The sequence below is a fragment of the Schistocerca gregaria genome, chromosome 1 (assembly GCF_023897955.1).
Source record: "Schistocerca gregaria isolate iqSchGreg1 chromosome 1, iqSchGreg1.2, whole genome shotgun sequence".
In the NCBI taxonomy this organism is placed as follows: domain Eukaryota; kingdom Metazoa; phylum Arthropoda; class Insecta; order Orthoptera; family Acrididae; genus Schistocerca; species Schistocerca gregaria.
In genome coordinates, this window is record NC_064920.1 from 1,037,663,157 (window position 1) to 1,037,684,324 (window position 21,168).

At 44.7% G+C, this 21,168-nt stretch overlaps 1 protein-coding gene across 2 annotated transcripts in view; it reads right to left on the reverse strand.

Annotated features, from left to right (window-relative positions):
- Positions 1-21,168, reverse strand: part of LOC126279638 (solute carrier organic anion transporter family member 74D-like) — a 199,187-nt gene that overhangs the window by 115,702 nt on the left and 62,317 nt on the right. For both annotated transcript variants that reach the window (XM_049979694.1, XM_049979695.1), the window contains exons 2-4: positions 15,007-15,208; positions 4,326-4,536; positions 2,787-3,026 (exon numbers count right to left, since the gene is read on the reverse strand). In XM_049979694.1, the coding sequence (XP_049835651.1) occupies positions 2,787-3,026; positions 4,326-4,536; positions 15,007-15,153 (598 nt within the window). In that variant the 5' untranslated portion in view covers positions 15,154-15,208. The remainder of the gene's footprint in view (positions 1-2,786; positions 3,027-4,325; positions 4,537-15,006; positions 15,209-21,168) is intronic.

The following is a 21,168-nucleotide window of genomic DNA, read 5'->3' on the forward strand; positions in this document are numbered from 1 at the left end:
TAAGCGTCAAACGAAAAAAACTGCAAAGAACGAAACTTTTCTGGCTTGAAGGGGGAAACCTGATGGCGCTATGGTTGGCCCGCTAGATGGCGCTGACATAGGTCTAACGGATATCAACTGCGTTTTTTAAAGAGAAACCTACATTTTTTTTACTTATTCGGGTAGTACGTAGAGAAATATGAATGTTTTAGTTGGAGACGCTTTTTTCGCTTTGTGATAGATGGCGCTGTAATAGTCGCAAACATATGGCTCACAATTTTAGACGAACAGATGGTAACAGGTAGGTTCTTTAAATTAAAACACAGAACGTAGGTACGTTTGAACATTTTATTTCGGTTGTTCCAACGTGATACACGCATGCTGTTACAGCGTGATTACCTGTAAATACCACATTCATGCAATAAATGCTCAAAATGATGTCCGTCAACCTCAATGCATTTGGCAGTACGTTTAACGACATTCCTCTCAACAGCGAGTAGTTCGCCTTCCGTAATGTTTGAACATGCATTGACAATGGGCTGACGCATGTTGTCAGGCGTTGTCGGTGGATCACGATAGCAAATATCCTTCAACCTTCCCCACAGAAAGAAATCCTGGGACGTCAGGTACGGTGAACGTGCGGGTGATGGTATGGTGCTTCGGCGGCCAATCCACCTGTCATGAAATATGCTATTCAATACCGCTTCAACCGCACGCGAGCTATGTGCCGGACATCCATTCTGTTTTTCAGTGAAACACCTTGCAGTAACATCGGTAGAACATTACGTAGGAAATCAACATACATTGCACCATTTAGATTGCCATCGATAAAATAAAGGGCAAATTGTCCTTCCTCCCATAATGCCGCACCACACATTAACCCGCTAAGGTCGCTGATCTTCCACTTGTCGCAGCCATCGTGGATTTGCCGTTGCCCAATAATTCATATTATGCCGGTTTACGTTACCGCTGTTTGTGAATGACGCTTCGGCACTAAATAGAACGCGTGCAAAAAATCCATCATCGTCCCGTAATTTCTCTTGTGCCCAGTGGCAGAACTGTACACGACGTTCAAAGTTGTCGCCATGCAATTCCTGGTGCATAGAAATATGGTACGGGTGCAATCGACGTTGATGTAGCATTCTCAACACCGACGTTTTTGAGATTCCCGACCTCGAGCAATTTGTCTGCTACTCATCTGCGGATTACCCGCGACAGCAGCTAAAACACCTACTTGGGCATCATCATTTGTTGCAGGTCGTGGTTGACGTTTCAGATGTGGCTGAACACTTCCTGTTTCCTTAAATAACGTAACTATCCAGCGAACTGTCCGGACACTTGGATGATGTCGTCCAGGATACCGAGCAGCATACATAGCACATGCCTGTTGGGCATTTTGATCACAATAGCCATACGTCAACACGATATCGACCTACTACACGACTATGTAATAAAAATGGGGGTTCCTACTTTTAAAAAAACGTAGTTGATATCCGTTTGATCTATGGCTGCGCCATCCAGCGGGACAGCCATAGCGCCATCTGGTTTCCCCCTTCAAGCTAGATGAGTTTCGTTCTTTGTAGTTTTTCGTTTGATGGTTATTTCGTAAGATATTTGGCTCGGTCACAATCAGTGGGATCTGCTGCCAAACCCCTAGACCGATTGCAAGCAAATCTGGCACAGAAACAGCAGGCCTAATGAGTAACAGCTCTGTGGGGTTTATAACCTCCTAACCCCAGTACGAGTGGAGATGTGGCCAAAAATTTATTTGCCTAGTCGCTGACATTTAGACAGCCATGTGAAACAATCATGTCTGTGAATAGTATGTCTGACAAATTAGCAGCCTATGTATCAGATGGGCTTCCTGGACCCAGGCATGTAGGCTGCCCTGAATGACAACCATGTTTTGTTGGATTAGTGCAGGCTTTACTTTTCAACCAGCTTTGCTTGTTGACCTGCAAATAAGGGCAAATAGATTATTTTCAATCCATTGATGTGTAGCCTGACCTGTGTGATATGTGTGTCATGGGAGAAGTATAAGCCTGCTTTATTGAAGTTTATTGTAATGAGTAAGGCTGGGGACAGGTTGAGACGGACAGAGTAATGGTTGGATAGAGTGAGGTGAGGACGAAATGGGCAAAGAATGGTTGAGGCGGATGGTGTAAAGGTGTAGTGGACAAATGGAAAAGAAAGAGAGGAAGGAGCAGATTAGAAGAGAGATGGGGAGGAGGATATGGTGAAAAGGAGAGAGGAGGAAGATCCTGCCATAGAGATTTTGAAGAGTAAATGGATGGGGAGGAGGAGATAGAGGTGGGAGGATGAGGTGGAGAGGCAAAGGGAGGAAGAGGTGGAGACAGGGAGGAGGTTTGTTCAGTATATGTGTTGAATGGATATGTAGGTGAAGCTACAGTTAGAAGGCTAGCAAAGTAAATAAATCAAACTAATATCTCGTTACGCTGACCGCTTCAGTGATACGAACACCTGTATGTGATGTAGAACCGTGGGTGTGGAGGAAAATATACGTAAAAGTATGTTTTCAGTTAGATGAAAAAAAAGTAGGTTACTTTTATTTTCTACCTATGACGAGGACAATGGAAAAACCAGCAGCCTTGTGTAAGCAAACAGTGAAGATTTTCGTTACACAACTTTATTTTTTCGAGGTGACAAGACTTTCCATCGTACACTGCAGTGCGGGATGTAGCACTGCCAACCAATCAAACGGTTACCTATGGGAAAACTGCCACAGCTTGGAATCGGGTATGTGTGCATGGAGAATGGTGCAGACGTGTACTGGTGTTTCCGCTTACCGGAGGCGTTGGCGACGAGGAGGCTGTTGTTGGCGCCGGCGGCGCCGTACTCGAGCGTGAGCAGCAGCGCGTCCTGTCCGGGCCCGTACAGCAGGTGCGGCAGCACGCGCAGCAGGCAGGAGAGCGCCACCAGCAGCGTGCAGGCGGCGATCCAGCGCGGCTTGTGCCCGCGGCTGCCCAGGTAGCTCAGCGCCAACAGCGTCACCATCGTGCCGATGTCCCACGCCGACGATATCAGCCCTGCCGGCACGTCCCTCTCCCTAACTCCCGTGTGTCTCACAGAAATACATGCATCAAGGAAGAAGGCTCTACAACCTGGTTTTCTTTCAACTCATGGTGTGGATTCGGTCAATATCAGGCTGCACGAACAGCCCACGTCTGCTCGATATGAGACGGGCCCAACTCAAAATTTCATCACAGGAAAGGCATTACTATTCAGGTTAGTCTACTCTCTGAGATCTGACACCAAACAGCTAACAGTCATCTTCCATTACCAAAGTGTGTGTATATCTACATCTACACACATATTCCACGAGCCACCAGACAGTGCATGACGCAGCGTATCTTGAACGACTGCTGGTATATCCTTTTCCAGTTCTTCTCGCTTCCGTGCGAACTCTAGTTTCTCTTATCTTTGCGGTCCTTACGTTATGAGTTTTCCTATTTGGGGAGCAAAGTAACTGATGATGTTCGAAGTAGAGAGGATATAAAATGTAGACTGGCAATGGCAAGGAAAGCCTTTCTGAAGAAGAGAAATTTGTTAACATCGAGTACAAATTTAAGTGTCAGGAAGCCGTTTCTGAAATTATATGTATGGAGTGTAGCCATGTATTGAAGTGAAACATGGACGATAAATAGTTTGGACAGGAAGAGAATAGAAGCTTTCGAAATGTGGTGCTACAGTAGAATGATGAAGATTATATGGGTAGATCACATAACTAATGAGGAAGTAGTGAATAGAATTGGGGAGAAGAGGAGCTTGTGGCACAACTGGTCTAGAAGAAGGGATCGTTTGGTAGGACATGTACTGAGACATCGAGGAATCACCAATTTAGTATTGGAGGGCAGCGTGGAGGGCAAAAATCGTAGAGGGAGACCAAGAGATGAATACACTAAGCAGATTCAGAAGGATGTAGGCTGCAGTAGGCATTGGGAGATGAAGTAGCTTGCACAGGATAGAGTAGCATGGAGAGCTGCATCAAACCAGTCTCAGGACTGAAGACCACAACAACAACACATGTGAAACGTACGTTGGAGACAGTAGAATAGTTTTGAAGTCTGCAGCAAATGCCAGTTCACTAAATTTTCTGAAGAAAATGTCATCTTCACTACATGGTTTCCAATTTGGGGTCAAGGAATATTTTCTTAAATACTCGTGTGTTTATCGAACATTGGAATAAAAATTTGACAAACCAGGAAAACAGCACTCGACCGGGGAAATTCTAGGAAAGAGAAAGAGTCTGAAACCTTGAACGCTTATATGTGCTGCAATTTTACAGTCAAAAGTGTAGCATAACAACCGGGAAACTGGTACGGTACCTGAGGTCCTGCTGGGGATCTTGAACCTCTTCTCGAGCGTGCTGATGGTGGCGACGAAGTAGGAGCCGAGCGCGAACGTGTTCATGCCGATGAGGCCGTGGAGCAGCACATAGGCCTTCTTGCTGGCCAGCGGCTGCAGCCACGCCGGCGTCCATCTCCCCAGGCCGCAAAGCGTGTCCGCCTCGGCCGCTTCAGGACCGCACTTCTCCTCCTGGGACCAATACTGTGCACTCACCACCACCACAACAATTCCACAGAGAAGTGCAGAAAAATCAACCAAATAAACAAGAAGCAGACTTTACAAAAGCTGTAGCATAAATACTCAGGATGCTTCCGGAGATGGAAGTGCTTGCGTGCCCCAGAGCCACATATATCTTTCCCACACTAATGAGAGTGGCCCAGAAACTAGTGCACGACATTTTTTTTCTTCAACCGTTCTTTATTAAACGCAATGAGAATTACACACACAAAAGAACGGTGTTTTGTCTACACACACTATTTTTCCACGTAATCTCCATCCCGTTACATGGCCTTCCTCGAGCTCGTAACAAGGGCGTGTATACCCTGCTGGTAACAACTCTTGTCCTGGTGGTGGAGCCTATGCTTCACTGCGTGATTACCTCCTCATCGTCCTTAAAATGTCTTCCACAAATGGTATCCTTTAATGGCCCAAACCAGTGGAAGTCCGAGGGGGGCTAGGTTAGGGCTCTAGGGTGGGTGGGGTAATACCTTCCAACCCTGTTTTGCGATGTTTTCCGCAATCCTCAGATCTGTGAGGTGCCGAGCGTTATCGTGTTAGAGCAAAACATCTCCTTGGGCTGCTGTGGCACCCAAGTCGCTGCAAACGGCTCGTGAGTCTTGTTAATGTGTTAACATATTTCCTCCTGAATTAAGGGGGTACCACCTCTTGGCATCACATAAATGAGAATCACACCTATACAGTCCCAAAAAACTGTGATCATGACCTTACCGGCGGAAGCAGTTACTTTTTCGTTAGTGGGGAGTGGGAATGACGCCATTCCATCGACTGTCGTTTTGTTTCGGGCTCAAAATGGTGAATCCAGCTTTCATCACCTGTCACAATCCGTGACAGGAAGGCCTCCCTCACAGCTATAAAACGTTGCAACAAATCAAGACAAATGTTTAATTCTCTGCTATGTGATCCACCGTTAGACACCACGGGACCCTTCTTGCACACACTTTCGAATATCCAAGAGCGCGGATTATCGCATCCACACTTCCTTACTGACTGATTCAGATGCAGCGCCAACTGCCGAGTCGTAAGGCGTCTGTCCTCGCGAATAACATCAGCTCGCTGCAGTATGTCAGGTCCCCGACAGCTGCAAATCATGGAGCTACGCCGAACCAAATGGTTCAACTGGCTCTGAGCACTATGGGACTCAACATGTGAGGTCATCAGTCCCCTAGAACTTAGAACTACATAAACCTGACTAACCTAAGGACATCACAAACATCCATGCCAGAGGCAGGATTCGACCCTGCGACCGTAGCGGTCGCGCGGTTCCAGACTGAAGCACCTAGAACCGCTCGGCTACACAGTCCGGCTCAGCCGAACCGCCTTCTGACTACCTCACCCTCTGTGCCCAGCGACTAACTGCTCCATAGACTTTGCACAAGCGTTTTTGAATATTCCCCATAGTTTCTTTCTCTGCAGTGAGAAATTCAATGATTACAAGTTGGTTGTAACGTACATCACCTACAGACACCATTTTCAAACTGTCCTGCAGCTACGCTATCTGTCGGAAGTGATGGAAACTTGGCGCGCTCCTCAGGAGACTTCACATAATACATACGTAGCTTTTCGCATTTGTAGCATTGTTTCAGGATGAGAAAAAAAATGCGGTGCACTTTCTGGGCTGGCCCACCGGAGACGTCTCTCGCAAAGCTTGTCCTGACAGCAATTTTAGCTGATGTTAACCACTCTTCATCTGAGGCAGGCCTATTATGGCGCACATGCCGTGGGAAGAGCACGTGTATCAACGATAATTCTGAACGTTAAAGAGAAATTACAGTTTCCAATTTGAAAATAAACTACTCTGTTCATCCCTCAAAACAAGTAATGGAGTATACAGTAGTTTTGTCAGAGCCGAATTAAAAAATTTATGTCATGTTGTAATTGTATGGCGTGATTCTAAGCTTGCCCCCCCCCCTCCCCCCTCCCGCCTCCCATCCGCAAATCTTACATTTTAGGGTAGAGTCACAGGTACACTAACGGGATTGGAAGTGTCACACCATTAACACCTTCAGAGAATGCTACCAAAAATATGCCAGTACTTACATACCTGTGGAATATGTTGATTTAAACATCGTCCTTATGTGAGCTTACTTTCAATAATTTCAGTACAGAATATATCTGCTGCTACAGATGAAGAATGGTGTGAGTACAAGATGGCAAATGGGTGTGTTTAACGTTACTGGAAATAAGCAGGGGGGAAACGGATCACAGCATGCCCAGAGGAGGCGTACTTGCAGCTTTTCGCCATCTTTCGGACTCTGAGGAAGTCAGCATCAGCGGCATGAGGAAAATGAGACCATTAAAAAATAGCTCTGAACACTATGGGACTTAACTTCTGGAGTCATCAGTCCCCTAGAGCTTAGAACTACTTGAACCTAACTAACCTAGTCCTGCCCGAGGTAGGATTCGAACCTGCGACCGTATGGGTCGCGAGGTTCCTGACTATAGCGCCTAGAACCGCTCGGCCACTACGGCCGGCTATGAGACCATTATACTGACAGATCACACATGCTGTTGGCTGTACCGTTATGACGATGAGATGTACTCGGGTCAACAGTGGGAGAACAAGACAAAGAATGGTTCTTTCCAAAAGAATTACGCCACTAGAAGGTCGTAGGATATATCAGTTGGCTCTGGCGGATGACAACAGCTGAAATTTCGGAAAATGTTACAGGAAAAATGTAACTACGGTTTTTCTGGAACAGATTATTGAAATCTGGGTTGAGTTTTCGAGTTGCCACGCAACATTTGCAGCTGACGCCACATTACAGATGACAGAGTCATCTTCGACGCTGAGTGTCATCCTTTGTTGTTCAACGACGAGTCTCGCTTTCGTTTGTGGGAGTGAAATCCACGTGTTTGTAGACGTGGTATAACGTCACAGGAAAAAGCGATTCTCGAGACCTATGCCTGTCCAACTCCTCTAGTCAGGGTGTAGGGACTATTGGATACGACAGCAGGAGTGGCTTGGTTATTGTTGAAGGGAGGCTGAATGCTCACCGTCATGTGTCAAGAATGGTGGACCCTGTTTCATGTCTCCTGGACCAGGATAGCAAATAGCAAAATTCAGCGGGATAAAGCAAGACCCCACACTGCAGTTCACTTCATAAACTGATACACTGGAAAGACGTACATTTTCGTACCAGTCTCTAGGTAGCACATTTCCGGAAGTGACATAACATGTAACTCAGGCATCGAAAGAAATTCCCCACGACAACATGAGGAGGCTGTGTGCATCCATGCGACAACGAGTACAGAAGTGTATTCGTAACAAAGTGTGCTCACAACTCATTTTGATGTACATGATGGCTCTTACTTGCGAATGGAATGGAAGTTTAATCATCTAATACCAACTATGTGATGAGTATCTCGATAAATTTTGATGATTATCGTACTGGTGCGTCATGATGTACAATTTCGAACAAGCAAATTGTATGCAAATTCCTATAAATATATTTATCCTTTCTCTGGTAAAATTATAGTTGATCTTCCTACATTTTCTTAATTGCTGTATTTTATAATTTTTTGCTGATTCACTCGAAGCAGAGGTGAGCGTCGTTCGCAGAATAAATGGCGGCGAACTTCAAATCATCGGCATGGTGAAGAGCTGTGTTGAACTGGTGTTCCAACAAATACAAGGCAATATATACTGCCATAATTGTATTGCTTGCAAACTGTGTAAAGATTAGTTTAGTGACAGCTCAGTTTTTAAGGCAACAAGAGCTATAATAATCGGCAGAGTCAGAGAGGTAAAAGCTACATAAAAGAAAACGGTACTCATGAATCACTGAACGTAATACACAGACACGTATGTAGGATTCTTTTCTCCGAACCATGCCAGCGAGCAGCGAGGTAGCAGCATAGACGCACGCTAAAGAAGTCATTTGGACTGGCCTGACACAGGGCCAACATTTCCGTTGCTATCTGGGTCAAGAAAGATTCATAAATAGGTAAGAACAGTTGCGGAACCCAGCGCATGACGATGTTTCTGATTTACAAAATGACATGTAAGATTTTTAAAAATGACACATGACTGATTTCCCCTGCTTCCACTACTACCTCGACAGTGATACCATGGTCTCCAAGAACCAGAGGCTCCATTTCTCTTGCCGCTCCCTGACTCTTCACAGAGAGATGATCTGTCACTTTCTTCATCGTTATTCACATTTATTTAAAGGGACTGTAGGGTGTGCGAAATTCACATTGTGTCATGTGATAGTACAGTGTTTCGTCCCACTTCCACCAACTCGTCATAGATCGTTGCAGAGCAGTTCCCATTCAAATTACAAAAACTTATTGCCACACGATACTCCTCTTCAATAATCGGCTGCGCCACTTTCTTTGGGCTCCTCTATTAGTATGCGACGGTTCTGAGCAGCTCTGTTTTCAGTGTGTAGCAGGACTCCAAAGACGTATTTGTAAACTAATTACTTACACGAGGTGGACAATAGTAAACGCCAAAAACACATTACCATGCCCAAAGCTGTGTAGGAAAACCTTTGGCATTCAAAACAGCTCCCAGTTGTCTCATAAGGGGATAACGAAAGTCTTATATGGTTTTCAAGGGAAACTTATACCATTCCACCTGCAAAATAGTTGCAAGTTCAGGTAATTATAGATGAGATAGATAATGACCACGTAAACGTCTCTCCAAAGTAGACGACAAAGCCTAAAAAAATATTGATATCTAGTGACTGTGGAGAGGAGAGATTAGACAGCTCACCCTCCTGCTAATAAAACCAGACCTGAACGAAGCAAGCTGTGTGAATAGGTACCCTCTCGTCTTGAAACGCAGCATCATCACTGGGGAACATATATCGTACCATGGGATCGACCTGATGATCCAAAACAATGACAGTAATATGACCTTGCAGGGTAACCATTAGGCGTATGGAATGCAACAATGCCTGAATCATCACGAAACCCCCACTATGTTTCACCCTCGTGACGTAAACTCGGCTAGAAATTGGAACAATGCGTAACAAGACTCATCCGACCAAATCGATTTTTCCATTGCTCCATAAACCCGGTTTTATTGCTCCGGCGATACATCTTCCTATTGCAGGCATTTGTAACTGTGATTGGTTTTGGAATTCCATCTAGCCTTGCAATTTCCTGCTTATGGAGGTCCCTTGGTGTAGTTCTGGTGCTGACAGGGATCGCGAGTGCAATATTCACTTTGCAATGACTTTTTCCGTTGTCGTGTGTGTGCAATCTTAGGGGGATTAACTGCTAAGGTCATCAGTCCCTAAACTTACACACTATTTAACCTAAATTATCCTAAGGACAAACACACACACCCATGCCCGAGGGAGGACTCGAACCCCCGACAGGACCAGCCTGCCGTTGTCGTTCTCCTATTTTTCGTCGTAATTATCTTCAATGACCGTCCGTCACGATCATGCGACAAACACATTTGGCCGCGTTGGAACTTAGTGGATGATGTTTTTCCGCTTTCTTCGATAGAATGTCTAATGAAACACCAAATACTTCGGCTGTCTTAGTCACCCACCATAGAGAATCGATAATTTTCCCACGTTCTAATTCACTTAGCTCCGACATAATGCAAACACAACCACACAGAAAACCGTTCTCACCCCAACTGACCACTTGTAGCGAGTTGAGGACATTGCACACTAGCCGTTCGTGGTCAAATACAACAACGGAATCTGCAGGCTTGGTTAGCATCTGCATTTACTTTCAAGCTTACTGCACGCATTCAATTGCAAGTCACTTGCCCTGGAGTGGAAGACTTGCCATTTTTTAAAACATCATCTAACCAGTTCGATGCGGCCTGCCACGAATTCATTTCCTCTGCCAACCTCTTCATCTTAGAGTAGTAATTGCAACCTTCATTCTCAATTATATGCTGGATGTATCCCAACCTCTGTCTTCCTCTACAGTTTTTACTCTACACAACTCCCTCTAGTACCATGGAAATTCTTCACTGATATCTTAAAAGACGTCCTACCACACTACCCCTTCTTCTTATCGGTGTTTTCCATATATTCCTTTTCTCACCAATTCCCCAGAGAACCTCCGCGTTTCTTACATTATCGATCTGTCAAATCTTCAACATTCTTCTGTAGCACCAAATCTCAAATGCTTCGACTCTCTTCTGTTCAGGTTTTCCCACAGTCCATGTTTCACTGCCAAACAATGTTGAGCTGCAAACACACATTCTCAGAAATTTTCTTCCTCAAATGAAGGACTGCGTTTGATATTAGTAGACTTCTCTTGGCCAGGATGCCATTTTACCAGCGAAAGACTACTTTTTCTGTCCTTTCCCCGTCCGTCATGGATTATTTTCCTGCCTAGATATCAGAATTCTTAACCTTCATCTACTCCATGATCACCTATCTTGATGTTAAGTTTCTCGTTGTTCTCATTTCTACTACTTCCCATTACTCCCTTCGATTTACTCTCCATCCATATTCTGTACTCATTAGACCGTTAATTCCATTCAGCAGGTCATGTAATTCTTCTTCATTTCCACAGAGGATAGTACTTTGATCAGCGAATCTTATCATTGATATCCTTTCAACCTGAACTTTAATTCCACTCTTAAACCTTTCTATTTTTTTCTGTCACCGCTTCTTCGATGTATAGATTGAACAATAGCGGTGAAAAATTACATCGCCTTACTACCTTTTTAATCAGAGCACTTCGTTTTTGGTCTTATATTCGTATTTTTCCTCTTGGTTCTCGTATATATTGTATATTACCAGTCTCTGCCTATAGCATACTCCTACTTTTCTCAGAATTTCAAACATCTTGCACTATTTGACACTTCCAAACGCTTTTTTTCAGTTCGAAAAATCCCATTAGCGTATCTTGATTTTTTAGTCTTGCTTTCATTATCAACTTCACTGTCCGAATTGCCTCTGTTGTGCTTTTATCTCTCATAATTTCCAATTGATCGACATCTAACACATCCTAAATTTTCTTTTCCGTTGTTCTGTAGATTATTCTTGTCAGCATCTTGACTGCATGAGACGTTAAGCTGATTTTACGATAATTCTCGCACTTGTGGGTGGGATCTTTCAGTCTTTAGAATTTGTAGATGATGTTTTACGAAAGTCAGATGGTATATCGCTTCTGTCATAGATTCTGCACAAAAACGTATATAGTTGTTTTTTTGCCGATTCCCCCAATGATTTCAGAAATTCTGATGGAATGTTGTCTATCCCTTCTGCATTATTCGCGCGTAAGTCTTACAAAGCTCTTTTAAATTCTGAGTCCAATACTGGATAGCTTATCTCTCTTTTATCAACTCTTGTTTCTTCTGCTGTCACATTGGCAGACAAGTCTTCCTCCTCATAGAGGCCTTCAGTGTACACTTTCCACCTATCCATTCTCTCCTTTGCAGTTAACAATGGCATTCCCGTTGCATTTTTAATATTATCTCCCTTCCTTTTAATTTCATCGAAGGTTATTTGGACTTATCTATGTGCCGAGCCAGTCCTCTCGACAATCATTCACTTTTCGAGTTCTCCACATTTTTCACGCAAGCACTTCGCCTTCGCTTCCCTGCACTTCCTGTTTATTTCACTCCTAAGTGACTTGTTTTTTCTGTATTCCGGAATTTCCAGAACACTTTTGCACTTTCTTCTCTCATCGATGTCCGCAGCTCGTGGTCTAGTGGCTAGCGTTGCTGCCTCTGGATCATAAGTTTCCGGGTTCGTTTCCTGGTCGGGTTGTAGAGTTTCTCTGCCAGGGACTGGGTGTTTACATTGTCTTCATCATTTCATCATTATTATCATCGTCATTCGTGACAGTGAATAGATTGGACTATGTACAAAACTGGACTGTGAAAAAATTGGGACTTTGTACGGGCGATGATGACCGCGCAGTTGAGCGTTCCACAAACCGATCATCATCATCTTTCTTCGATCAGCTGAAGTATTCCATCTGTTACCCATGATTTGTTTGCAGTTACCTTATTTTTCCTATGTCTTTCTTTCCAACTTCCGTGATTTCCCTTTTTAGAGATATCCATTCCTCTTCAACTGAACTGCCTACTGAGCTATTCCTTATCACAGTATCCCTATTGCAGCCTCAGAGAACTTCAAGCGTATCACCTCGTTCCTTAGTATTTCCGTATTCCACTTCTTCGCACACTGATTCTTCCTGAATATTCTCTTAAACTTCAGCTTACTCTTCATCACTACTGAATTTTGATATGAGTCTATATCAGCTAATGGATATGTCTTACAATCCAGTAACTGGTTTCGGAATCTCTGCCTGACCACGATGTAGTGTAACTGAAATGTTTCGGTACATCCCGGTCGTTTCCAAATATACCTCCTGCTCTTGTAATTCTAAAAAGGAGTGTGCGGTATCGGTGGCTGAAATTTATTGCAGAACTCAGTTAGTCTTTCTCCTCTCTCATTCCTACTACCAAGCCCGTATTTTCCTGTGCCGGCCTCGGTAGACAAGCGGTTCTAGGCGCTTCAGTCCCGAACCGCGCGACTGCGACGGTCGCAGGTTCGAATCCTGCCTCGGGCATGGATGTGTGTGATGTCCTTAGTTTAGTTAGGTTTAAATAGTTCTAAGTTCTAGGGGACTGCTGACCTCAGATGTATTAAGTCCCATAGTGCTCACAGCCATTTGAACCATATTCTCCTGTAATACTTTCTTCTGCCCCTTCCCCTACAAACGCAAGGCAGTCCCCCATGACTATTAAATTTTCATCCCCTTTACGCACTGAGTTACCCATTCAGTATCCTCATATAATATCTACTCTTCAGGTTGCAACGTCGACATGTAGACCCGATCTATCGTTGTCGGTGATGGTTTACTGTCGACTCTGATGAGAACAACCCTATCATTGAACTGTTAACAGTAACACACTGTCTGCCCTACCTTCCTGTTGTGGCATTTTCTGCTGTTGCTGATATTATCCTATAGTTGTCTGACTACAAGTCCTTGTCTTTTTTCCATTTCAATTCACTGACCTGCACTGTATCTAGATTGAGCGTTTGCATTTCCTTTTTCGTATTTTCTATCTTCCCTACAACGTTCAAACTACTGACATTCCACGCCCCGAGCCGTAGAACGTTATCCTTTCGTTGGTTATTGAATCTTCCATTTTCACCTCCTTTTGGCAGTCCCGTCCTAGAGAGCCGAGTGGAGGAGTAATCCAGAATCTTTTGCCAATGGAGAGATCTGCACGACATGTTTTCAATTACAGGCTATTGCCTTCTGCGTCCGCATGCCAGTGACCCTTGCTGGTTCTTCCAAAGGCAAGAGAGTGCCCCTAAGCTCGAACCTGGGAGCAAGAGCCTTGTGGTTACTAAACAAGGACGCTACCCCCAAACAACAGGTTCAACTAAAATTTACCTTGTGAGCATATAGCGCGAGGGGCCCCCCTTATTTCTGATGCAATGAGAAGATGGAACACAACATGTTGTATAAAAATAGTTTTATGTCTTAATACTTTACAAAGTGCACAATCTTCCAGTGAGCTGTGGTCCTTGGCTGGTCGAGACATACGTCTCCAAACCACCTCTGGCCTTCAATGACTGTGGTGCTTGCCTGAATGAAACACATCACACATCTAGTCAGTATAGGTTCTCCCTGGGGATCCTTGGTCTAACATATTGAACAACAGATTTCGCTGACTGCGGAGACACATCTGTTCTTGCAGCTTTTCCCAGGTAACTGTCACGTACGTTCACTGTGGTCCCTCAGCAACGCCTATCTGCCCCGAGCTAAGGGACAGGCCCGCGTTCACAAATGAGGTCGCAAGATTCTCTACGGGGAGCAGCTTATACTGGACAAACTGACCAGTCCACTTTGCAAGATGCCACTATATGGCACTTGGACTGACATGGTGAGTTACGAAACTCGACGAATGCATTTCTCCCCGTGTTTCCAAGTTTTTGTCCAACCTTTGTATCTTCATTTTTTGTCTTTATTGTTATTTCACTCCTCAAAAAGGGGTGAGATGGCAGCGGCGTAATACACCACTCTTCATCTAAGAGAGTTACAGAGAAAACATAAGCAAATGAGAAAATAACACGTAACATAGAATGGTATAAAATGATGAATTAACAAGAACAAAAATAAGTGAGTAGAAACGGTAAATTTAAAAACAATATAGACAAGAGCCATACAGACATGAGGAGAACGAACACTGTGGGACGACACAGTGGGAACACAAATGAATGACGCTGGCGACACTGGTGGTGCTGGTGGAACGTAGCACTCCACACGGCACTGGAGTAACACTGACACCACAACGAAAACGTTAAACTGCTACAAAGATATTAGAGAAGAGCTTGTTGTAGGATCGCAAGATCTGCAGAACTCAGAGCAGCAGAAGTGTGCAGAGTAACAGCCTCTTTTACTATATTTAAGCTGCCAATGGCTTTAGCGCACTTTCCAGGCTCAGGATGCAGGACCGGACTAGCGTCCGCTCACCTTGGCTGGAGGCTGTGGCGCCGGCAGCAGCGCCTCCTGGTCTGGGGGAGCGGCGACGCCGTTGCTGGAGCCCGGCGCCGGCTCCGCGTGGGACGCCTTGGCGCCGCCCGCTACCGCCACCATGGAAACGTCCTCGAACTCCGGCATCACGGCCACATGCCTGTTCCCGCCACACTGGCTGCCTGCGCCACTAGTCTATGTCCTGCAACCAAAGCACTCCCGTTGTTTTAATTAAAGCTATTCACGAGACAGTAAGGTGCTTGATAATAAGATTATACAGAGTGAACTCGGGCACCTCAGACAAATTTAAGAGGTTACGCAGTATTTTGTTATAACACTGGTAATAGTTGCAAGTAGTCTTTTATGTTGGTAACGCCACATAGCTCTCTGTACGAAAATCACTGACTGTGATGTGTGCAGTCTGTGGCTGGTTTGCACTGTTGGAATATGTGCTATTGTAGTGTTGGGCAGTTGGATGTGAACAGCGCGTAGCGTTGCGCAGTTGGAAGTGAGTCGCCAGCAGTGGTGGATGTGGGAAGAGAGATGACAGAGTTTTGAGAGCGGACGATCTGGACGTGCGTCCGTCAGAAAAACGAAATTTGTAAGACTGGATGTCGTGAATTATATATATATATATATATATATAATGACTTTTGAACACTGTTAAGGTAAATACATTGTTTATTCTCTATCAAAATCTTTCATTTGCTAATTATGCCTATCAGCAGTTAGAATCTTTTTTTTAGCTGGCAGTATTCGCGCTCGCCGTATTGCAGTAGTTCGAGTAACGAAGGTTTTTTTGGGGTAAGTGATTCATGAAAGGTATAGATTATTGTTAGTTAGGGTCATTCTTTTGTAGGGATTATTGAAAGTCAGATATCGTTGCGCTAAAAAATATATTGTGTGTCAGTTTACTGTTGATCAGAATAACTGAAGAGAGAAATGTCTGAGTATGTTTAATTTTGCTCAGCTGTTTGAAAATTAAATAACGTGAGAGGTTGACCAGCATTGTCATTTATAAATATTTCTAAGGGGACGTTTCACAGTGCACGATATTTACATCATTTCACGAAGTGCAGAGCTTCGTTCTAGTTTGAGGTTACTGTACTTCCACAGTGAAAAAGCTTATTTTTCACGATGACATGCATACATTTCGGAGGATGACACTTCCTGGCAGATTAGAACTGTGTGCCCGACCGAGACTCGAACTCGGGACCTTTGCCTTTCGCGGGCAAGTGCTCTACCATCTGAGCTACCGAAGCACGACTCACGCTCGGTCCTCACAGCTTTACTTCTGCCAGTATCTCGTCTCCTACCTTCCAAACGTATGTCGGAGGATTTTAAAGTCCGATGTCTGCTGAAGCAAAATCTTTTGACGTACCACTTGAAGGTGACCCAAAGCCGAAATTCACATCCCATAGTGCTCAGAGCCATTTGAACAATTTTGAGAGAGAGAGAAAGAGAGAGAGAGAGAGAGAGAGAGAGAGAGAGAGAGAGAGGAGGGATTTTTTGTGGGGCTTTAGGGCGCTCAACTACTGAGGTCATTAGCGCCCATTGACAAATGTAAGTGTACATATAATCTGGTAAAACTCAAGGAGGGGGGCGGAACACCAGAAAGTTCTTACAGAGACGCAGGTAAAATAATTAAAAGAGTTAGATGTCTTTGGACAAGTCAGTCAAAGTAATAAAACGAAGAACACGAGCTGCTGCTCGAACGTCATTAGCTAAAATTTCCTGTTAAGTAGATCGCAGAGACAGGACAACACGAGATTGATTAAAATGGGGACCCGACACTAAAACATGGAGCACTGTCAATGCATGACCACAAGGGCACTGCGGGGCTGGGTCACCAGAGAGCAGGTAGTGGTGGCTAAACCGGCAATGCCCAATCCGCAACCTGGCCAAAAGGACCACCTCTCGCCGAGATTGTCGGGAGGGGGTTGTCCAAGCTGGTGGGAACGGTTTTATGGCCCGGAGCTTATTTTCTTGAAGTGACGACCAAGTATCCATAATGACACAAGCCTCTTATAAACAACCCCACTAATGTCAGACGATGGGACACAAAGGGAGGCTGGCCGAGGCAGGAGGGCTGCAGCCTTGGCCGCAGCATCAGCAGCCTCATTCCCAGGCACTTCTACATGGCCTGGAACCCACATAAAGCTAACAGGAGAGCCATATCAGCATAAGAATGGAAGGATTGCTGGATCCGCTGCATCAAGGGATGGACCGGATATGGCGCTCCAAGGCTCTGAAGAGCAGAGTACATACAGAGAAAGGTGGTGGCGGCTGACATACTGAACGGCCTGATTGAGAGTAAAAAGCTCGGCCGTAAAGCTGGAACACTGGTCGAGGATCCGGTATTTAAATGTGACGTCCCCGACGACAAAGGCACAGCCGACACCATCGTCAGTTTTGGAGCCATCAGTGTAAATAAAGGTGTTACTGGCAAGTAACGCACGAAGTTCGACAAATCGTGAGTTATACACTGCATCCGGATACTCTCCTTCGGGAGCGAGCTGAGGTCAAGATGAATGTGAACGAGAGCCTGGAGCCAAGGTGGTGTCGGGCTATCACCCCCTCTGAAGGTGGCAGGCACGGCAAAATCCAATTGTCGAAGCAGGCGACGAAAGCGGACTCCATTGAGCAGCAGGGCAGACCTGTGCATAGTGCGGAGGATACCTCCTCTCCAACAGGTATCATAAGCCTTTTCCAAATCGAACAACACAGCTACCGTTTGGCGCTTTCGCAAAACGTTGTTCATGATGAACGTCGACAAGGGCACAAGGTGGTCAAGAGCGGAGCGGCGTCGACGAAAGCCGCATTAAATATTGTTAAGTAGCCCTCGAGATTCAAGAATCCAAACCAACCGTGCGTTAACCAAGCGTTCCATCACCTTACAGACACAGCTTGTAAGAGGAATGGGGCGGTACTAGAAGGAAGGTGTCTATCCTTCCCGGGTTTGGGTATGGGAACAACGACGGCCTCACGCCAATGCACGGGGACCTGACTTTCAGTCCAGACGCGATTGTAGGTACGAAGAAGAAAGTATTTGCCTGGCGGAGAAAAGTGTGTCAGCATCTGAACGTGAATGGCATCTGGCCCCGGAGCAGAGGACCGGGACAGTGCAAGTGCACGTTCGAGTTCCCGTACGGTAAAGGGGGCATTATAATCTTTGAGATTCAGCGAGTGGAAGGAAGGTCGCCGAGCCTCTTCTGCCTCTTTTCTGGAAAGGAAGGCATGGTGGTAATGGGCGGAACTTGAAACCTCGGCGAAAAAGCGGCAGAAGGCGTTGGAGACATCCAGAGGGTCCACAAGTACCTCGTTACCTGAAGTCAGGCCTGATATCGAGGAGTGGGCCTTAATGCCCGACAGCCGGCGCAGGCCACCCAGACGACAGAAGAGGGAGTAAAGCTGTTAAAGGAGTTTGTGAAAGAGGCCAAACAAGGTTTTTTGCTGTCTTTTATGACTCGACGACATTGCACTGGGAGTCGTTTGTAATCAACACAGTTCGCCAGCGTAGGATGGCGGCGAAAGGTGGGTAAAGCACGTCGTCGAGCACAGATAGCGTCTCTGCAAGCCTCATTCGACCAGGGACATCATTTAATTTTGGCAGTGGTATCCTATAACAAAGAGAGAAGATCAGAAGAAAATTATTTTCTTGCTGTCAATACTTTTTTGAGAACTGTTGGTATATTTTGTTACAACGAATTTTTCTTATGACTCATAGCTTGTAGAAGGCTCTAGCTTTGGATGTCGTATGACTCTCGAACTTCAATTTGGATTGCATCTTCTCTTTTCAAATCATGTTTATAAAAAAAGTGATCGACGGCGTGTACTGCAGCTACCTGCAAAGGGGTTCTGATCTTCCATTGTTTTCGAGAGGCACAGCGGTGTTCGTCGTGGGGTCATGGTGCGGGGAGCTTTTGGGTGTGAGTTCGCGTGACTGCTGGTAGTGACTGAGGAGAATTTGATAGCACAATGGTACGACACGGACACTCTGCATCTTCATCTGTTACCTCCCAGGCGACAATATGAAAGTGCCATTTTTCCACAGTACAATGCTCGTCCACTTTTCTTTTGAGTTATCAGTCTTCTGACCGGTTGTGTATGTGTTTTACCATTGGCTGTGGCACTTATACTAGGCACTTATACTGGGAGGAAACGCTAGCGTTACTTTATTCTATTCTGAATGCTATGGCATCCCTCACAGAATACATGTTAGTCACAGGTCATATGTATTTGAAATCGTAAGGAAGTATTTGGATGCACTCTCAAGTAGTATGATTTCAGATGCAAAAGCAGCAAAACATATTGACTGTGTATTGACATTACTATTGACGAAATGATGAGAAGTTTGATTATAGACGATAAAAAGGAGCTCCATGGACAACATGTATAGCATTATTTTTATCTAATAAACTTAAATTTACTCCTAATAATATTGTTTGGAGTTTGTCTAATTTTTAAAGCCATTTATCGCACATTTAAACTTTTTTGAGTCTTCACTCTGGTGGTATCAGCTGTAGGAAGCTTATTTCTTTCGACACATATGCAGTGAAGCGTTTTGGGAGAGGCTGAATGCAGAGAGATCCTTTGAGCTTGACTGATGCTAGCACCACATCCAATGTTTTATTATCTTGTGTTCTTGTTTTCCCACAGTCCATGTTTCACTACCAATCAATGCTGTGCTTCAAAAGTACATTCTCAGAAATTTCTTCCTCAAATTACGTTTGGTACTAGTAGACTTCTGTCGGCCAGGAATGCTCTTTTTGCCAGTGCTAGTCTGCTTTTGATGTCCCCCTTGCTCCGTCTGCTACTGGTTATTTTACGGCCTAGGTAGCAGAATTCTTTAATTTTATCTTCTTCGTGACCATCAATCCTGATGTTAAATTTCTAGATGTTCTTGCTTCTCAACTTCTCATTAATTTCCTCTTTCTTCGACGTATTCTAAATCCATATTCTATACTCATTAGACTGTTCATTCAATTGAGCAACTCATGTAATTCTTCTTCTTTTTCACTCTCGATAGCAATGACATCAGCGAATCGTATCATTGATACCCCTTCATCTTGAATTTTAATTTAATTCTTGATTCCTTATTTTTTCTATTTCCATGTACAGTTTGAACAGTAGGGGCGAAAGACTACATCTCTGTCTTACACCCGTTTTAATCTGAGTGCTTCGTTCTTGGTCCTCTACTCTTATTATTCGCTCTTGGCGCTTGTATGTATTATATGTTACCCTTCTCTCCCTATAGCTTCTCCCATTTTTGTCACAATTTCGAACGTCTTGCACCATTTTACATTGTCGAACGCCTTTTTCAGGTCGAAAGATCCTATGAATATGTCTTGATTTTTCTGTACTCTTGCTTCCGTTATCACCCGCAAGGTCAGACTTGCCACTTATAAGCACACGTCTCTATGAACTCTCAGGGTGATGTTGAGTTATTCCGTGACCAGTAAGGTCCCCGATCCGTCCACGTTGGGTCAAATGTGAGACCATGTCGGGCATCAACTCCGATCTAGTGCCAGTATCCAAGACATCAGTGACCACTTACAATAGTTATTGGGAGTGGACGTGCAGCGTCAGACTGTGAAGTATGGTCTTACTGCCGGTTCTGCAATATATCATGTACCATCTCAAGACGTGAAGTTTCATTTAGTTGCCTTCACTCCTTCTGGCTGCTTCTCCTGTTTTGTTAGACAGTATGTTACACGGGCCGCTCTGTTTGGCTATGGTTGAAATTATTCTTGATCAGGGTAGTGAAAATTTGGAGACGAAAAATGTTCGTAACATATTGGAGCAATGCCACCTATGGGCTTGCCGTGAACTCCTCTGTAACTTTGTACTTCTGTGACTGTGCTTCTCGTCTGTTGGTTGCATCGTCAGGAGTACGTCAAACCCTAATATTTCTCGTTGTACCAGGCGAATCCCGTCACCAACTGCAAAAATTTGTTACTCATTGTACTGTCATTGTGTGTTTCAGCGAGGTCCTACAATATTTAAATTATATAAGAGGCTGCACGCACAAAGAACCCAAGGAGAAAAAAATCAACACTTCTCGGGGGAAGCAAACAGTGCGCAAACCCAAATGAGAAAATGGGCATTCAGTGAAGGTTTACTTATCGTGCGTGTAAAACACTATAGCTCGCGAAGAACAAA